The sequence below is a fragment of the Pleurodeles waltl genome, chromosome 7 (genome assembly GCF_031143425.1).
Source record: "Pleurodeles waltl isolate 20211129_DDA chromosome 7, aPleWal1.hap1.20221129, whole genome shotgun sequence".
Lineage (NCBI taxonomy): Eukaryota > Metazoa > Chordata > Amphibia > Caudata > Salamandridae > Pleurodeles > Pleurodeles waltl.
The window spans coordinates 1292324479-1292330478 of NC_090446.1; the positions used below are offsets into that span (position 1 = coordinate 1292324479).

Consider the following 6000-nt stretch of genomic DNA (forward strand, 5'->3'; position numbering starts at 1 on the left):
GGCTCCCCCTTCATCAACTAGATCGGAGACCCCTCAGAGTTTTCTAAATTGTCTTTCTTGCTTCTTTCTTTCTTCATAAAACTATCCAAATATTACATCCGCACATTGGCACGCACACAAACATGCACACGGCATTGCTATAACAAAAAAAAAGGTGCAGCGGCTGCCTAGTCTCCACTACCACAGCTAACCTTTCAAAAATAGCACTAATTAAATACGATCTATATTCTATTGTGATAAATATGTTTTCCAGACAAAGTTCCCACTTACCGAGAAGAAGTGGTAGAAACATGACTGCATGTGTCCGAGTCATCTGCTCTTTGTCTGTGGAGCCCATGAGATGCAGCGTTTGCTCAAAGATTGTCACAGAAATTCATGGTAACAAAAAAAAAGTAAGATTGCCACCTTGTCAGCAAGAATGGCTTCCGATCCGCCGCAGCGGTTCCCGCAACAGTAACAAGAACGAATGTTGCATTGGGGAAGTCACATGCGAGCAGCACCAGTGTACAGGAGTGGAAAACTAGTTAGCAGTGACTAGGGGTAGCTATTTTGCATTTTCCCACAGGTAATACCCATGATCCTCGCGAGGGTTTCAGGATTTACATGCATTACATACACCTAGGCAGTCATCCGCAAAAAAACTGCTGGCATGGAATTCTTCATGCGCGCAAGGCACACATGGCATCAATGTATTGTCTTTACAGTGTCTAATGTCACGTGGCGAACATCGCTAGCACAGCGCATCCAGCCAGATCGCAAATCCAGTTTCCTGCAAGGCATTCTATAATCGAACTCAGGCCCCTGTGAGGAAATACTACACCAATTTTGAAACACAAAACATTAAAATACTGGTAACTCAATAACTGGTGTTTAAGTAAGTGTATACTCTTGTAGTAGCACCTTTGCTTCAAGCTTAGCAGTAGCATCTTTTTCCGAGCTTGTTTTGATCCCTTCCACTCCCACAATACTACCTGAGAATAAGCAATTTTCGGCCAATGTAACCCTCAACCACAGTGATCCCGGTCATGAAAAGTCATTGTTTTCCAATGCGATAAAACGTCCAGCTGATCAGGGACTTTTCTTTATTTCTTTCACAGACCAACTCCTTTACAGGTTTGGCTTAAAAAAAAAAAATGTCAGGCAGACACTGAATGGTATAAAGTGATCCTTCCATTTTGGCAGAAGCATTTTTAGAAAACAGTCCCCGGCCCATTAGGCAGGAAATTTTAGATAGAGTTTCTTACTGCCACTGGGTACTCCCAGACCTAGGCCTCTTACCGATGTCCTTAGCTTTGAGAAAGTGAATTTACACATATACGTGCCTCAATGTTTACATATTTCTAAGAACATGTTAAATACTCATGTGTGCCCTAATGTGTGCACTCACATATTAACAATCAATCGATATTTCATTTTTGTATGAACTTGAAGATCACGGAAGACTTAGGCCCTAATTATGAGTGCTGGCGGTCTTCTAACCGCTGTAGTACGACATGTCCTGATATCCGTACCGCCGGCAGGCGGATATCCGGTGGCATTCGCAATGGCGGTTGGAGGTGCTCAGGCGGTCACACTGCCGGTACCGCCATGCCAGAAAAAGTCCAGTGATATTTATGTTTTGACCACTGACTCCACGTTGCACTTAGCCTAGCAGCACACCGTCACATTAATGACCACCAGATTAATTTCACCTATTGACTTTATTTTAGCATTAGCCACCACCACGTTGAAAGCTGCAAGTAGTTTCCTACGGTATACACTGTGCTCATATTTTTATTTTTCGTGTTCTTTCCCACCAAGGGCTTATTCTGATAAGAATGTACTAAAACGGCAGGGAACAGTCTTGTTGTGAATTGGCACCTTGGGATTGTGGCCAAGTCCCGACGTGTTATTTTCAAAGCTGGCCTAAAGCAATCAGCATTTTTTTAATAATAAACTTCTACAGTGAGAGGGGACCATTGTTGAGCAGTCATTGGAATGTGGCATACCCAGGACGCTGGGGTATGTCATCCTTCCATGAAGATAATTGATCTCTCTCTCCTCAATCGATTCTGGGATCTGGCTACCTGATGCTGAATTTTAGCATTAGTCACCACCACTTTAAAAGCTACAAGTAGTTTCCAACGGTGTACACCGTGCTCATGTTTTTATTTTTTGTGTTCTTTCCCACCAAGGGCTTAGACTGATAAGAATGTACTAAGACCGCAGGGAATGGTCTTGTTTTGAATTGGCACCTCGGGATTGTGGAAGAGTCCTGATGTGTTATTTTCAAAGCTGGTCTAAAGCAATTAGCATTTTTTGAATTATAAACTTGTGTAGTGAGAGGGGACCATTGTTGAGCACTCATTGGAACGTGGCATACCAAGGACTCTGTGGTTTGTCATCCTTCCCATGAAGATAATTGATCTCTCTCTCCTCAATCGACTCTGGGATCTGGCAATCTGATGCTGAATAGGAGGGAGATGAAGCAGTTGTGCCCTTGCCTCATGGTGATACGTATTTTTTAATTCATTATTTGCTTTGCATTATGATATTGATACATATTTTTGCTGTGTATATTGTAGTGGAGAATCATATGTACATGTTTTCATTTCATTGATGTGACCATTTTTAAACGTGTGCTCTCAGCATGCTAATCTCCTTTTACAAACCTTGCAAAGTGAAGTTATAAATGTCTTCTTTAGACTAAGAAGCGCATTCCAGAGATTTATGTCAGTACATAAATGTTTCAGCTCGGTCATTAGTGAAGCAAAACATTTTGCTGTAGCAGGACAGTCTAAAGGGAGGTTGGAAGTTGAAAGTGTACGATTTAAAAGTGAAAATATGTTTTTATTCAGAGAGTTAAAGGAAGCACCACAAACCTTTTCTGAGAAAGCATATGAAATTAAAATGCCTTATGATGTCTTGGCAAATTTGTTTTCTTGTTTATCAGGACTTTCAAAATTTTGGGATGGGTGCTTGGATAAAACAGAATTAATAACTGTACTTATATGTTTAAAAAAGGTGCTTTTTGAACGGAATGATGACCCTTTTGTTCTTGACAGGAGGGGTTGGATACTTTTGTCTGCTTACAGGAAAATGCATGAGAGATGTAAGCAGTCACAATATGAAAATAAGACATTACAAATACAGTTTGTTAACACAAAAAAACTGTAACTATGCTGTCTTGTCAGAATAAGTTATTACAAGATAAGGCTGATAGCTACCTAGCCGTCACAGGGAAATTAGATTTTTCACATTCCAGTAATGTGGAGGTTGAAAAAGGTGGGGGACAGTGTGAACTACATGAGCAGCACGTAGTTCGTGCACAGCCAATATTTAGATGAAAAATACTGAGTAGGCCACAGAAATTGGCAGAAGTTGAAATTCATTCTTTAAAAGATTACACCCAGCAAGAAGTTAAGGATGTTAATGATATATCCACAGAGCTTTTGCAGAGCAAAATGTGGCCAGGACATTGAAAGATGTTGCTGCAGGTAAAACAAAAGATTTTGGAGTTTGCTACTTCTTGCACTAAGCAAAAGACAAAGCGATTTATGAGATTGCTTGATTGTTGGGGACAGCATGACCCTCATCTGAGTACAAAGTGACACAAAGTGACAAGAAAAAAAACATGAGTTTGAATGGGGTGAAGAGCAGCAATGTGCTTTTGATTTGACAAAATAAATAATTCAACAGGCTTTAGACTTGTGGACAGTGCAGGAAGGAGAGATAGGGGGTCATTACAACACTGGTGGTAAAAGCCACTTACCGCCGTGCAGAAGACCGCAACACACCGCCGTGGCGACGGAATTCCACCACGGTCATTATGACCCAAAGCCCGGAATCCGCCAAAATCTAGACACCCACACAAGTCCGCCACACCAAAGGTTAGTGATAAACTGGCGATAACAAAACCTCCACCGTCACGCCAACAGGAATACGCCCACACTATCACGATCCACGAATCCATGCGGCGGTCTTTCAACCGCGGTATCCCATTGGCTTTACACACCGCTGCGCTCAAAATACACACACATTTACAAAACACATCCACATTGGACAATTCGAAATACACACACCTGATACACACACACACACCACTCCCACACATCCATTGCAATATAAAGCACACACCGACATCACCCACAAACCCCTATGACCACAATTGCGACTGAAGGCCAGAGAGAGACACCACCATCTACAAACGAGCGTCCACAGGCACTCAACACCATCACTCACATAACATCCACGCACCTCACACAACACACCTCTAAATATCACCCCACACATCACAACACACACCACCCCACACATAACCCACACCCACACCACCCCATGGCACCGCAAAGACACCCACGGTTCTCTGAGGAGGAGCTCAGGGTCATGGTGGAGGAAATCATCCGGGTAGAGCCACAGCTATTCGGATCACAGGTGCAGCACACCTCCATAGCTAGGAAGATGGAGCTATGGCGAAGAATCATGGACAGGGTCAACGCAGTGGGACAGCACCCAATAACTAGGGATGACCTCAGGAAGAGGTGGAATGACCTACGGGGGAAGGTGCATTCTTTGGTCTCAAGACACCACATCGCGGTTCAGAGGACTTGCGGCGGACCCCCACCTCTTCCCCCACAACTAACAACATGGGAGGAGCAGGTCTTGGCTATCCGGCGTCCTGAGGGCCTCGCAGGAGTAGCTGGAGGAATGGACTCTGGAAAGTCAAATCTTTACTTCTTCATCGCCCACCCAACCTGCATGCCGTCGCATACCCCCACCCTCGCCCTCACCCCCATCACTCCAACTCCTCACACATGTCCCAATATCACAAACCACACATCCAAAACCCAAGCCCTGCATGCAACACCAAAGCATGGACACCCATCACCAAAGCATAGCCACTGCACATACCCATACACCCCGCTAACCCATCATCACACAAGGTCCTACACAGGAATGCAAGCACTGGGGTACACGGTCACCCACCCATTGCACACCATGGCACACACATATGCAATAATCATGCTTTTACACCCCTGCAGGACCCCTACCCAACGTCACCGGACAGGAGGGTCCAGATATGTCCAGTCCACCCACAGAGGAGGCCCACAGGGATGACAGCAGCTCTGACCAACTGGATCTAGATGACCAACCCGGCCCTTCTGGGACCTAAGGACAGTCGGTTCCCCTCACACTGGCAAAAGCCACTACATAGCTTCCCCCCTCTGGAAACACCAGCACAGCACCCACCCAGTGGGCCCATACCTCTGTCCCCAGGACACGTCAAGCAGCAGTGTGTCCACCACTACAGGGAACCCAGGCTAACCCACCACCCCAACAACACCAGGGACCTGGGGGCAGTGGCAGTGGGCACACGGTTCAGGGGACAGATGCCCAGGAACACAGGGGAACTGGGAGGGCTGCTGTGTGACAGGGGGAGGACAGGCCCAGGGAACCCACTCTCCACGAGGCCCTCTCCAACATCATGGGAGCCTACCACCATTTCCAGGAGATGATGGCAACGGTACTGGCCAAGTTTCAGGAGACCCAGCGGCTGCCGGAGGAACAGTATTTGGGCTTCAGGGAGGAACTCAAATCCATCAATTCCACCCTGGGCACTATTGTAGTGGTGCTGAAGGAACTCGTGAACACCAGGAGTGACACTGTGGCACAACAAGGGGCCCCTGACACTAACCTGGACGATGAACTTCCCATCACCTCTGCCGGCGCTAGTGGACAGGAGGCACCGCCACAGGACCACCACACCAGCACCCCACGCCCTGCAGAGGAAGAACCAACCCGCAAATGGTCCCTGAGATCCAGGACAAAGACAGAGAACGATGCCAAGACCCCCGCCAAGAAATGAGACCACCCTGATTGTCATCCTTTGTCCCACCTTGTCACCCTGTCCATCCTTAACCTGCCCCAGCTCCACTTCCTATACCCCTTTGGGCAATGCACCTGTGAGACTAATAGACTGGACTCTGCCATGGACATTCCTCCACCATCACCCCTCACCAT

General features: G+C 46.3%; 1 protein-coding gene across 2 annotated transcripts in view; it reads right to left on the reverse strand.

Annotated features, from left to right (window-relative positions):
• Positions 1-504, reverse strand: part of CD5L (CD5 molecule like) — a 237494-nt gene extending 236990 nt beyond the window's left edge. Inside the window, exon 1 of one of the 2 annotated variants that reach the window (XM_069200525.1) lies at positions 271-504. In XM_069200525.1, coding sequence (XP_069056626.1) covers positions 271-337 — 67 coding nt within the window. In that variant the 5' untranslated portion in view covers positions 338-504. The remainder of the gene's footprint in view (positions 1-270) is intronic. The other variant, XM_069200526.1, reaches the window with a different exon arrangement.
• Between the last annotated feature and the right edge of the window lie 5496 nt (positions 505-6000).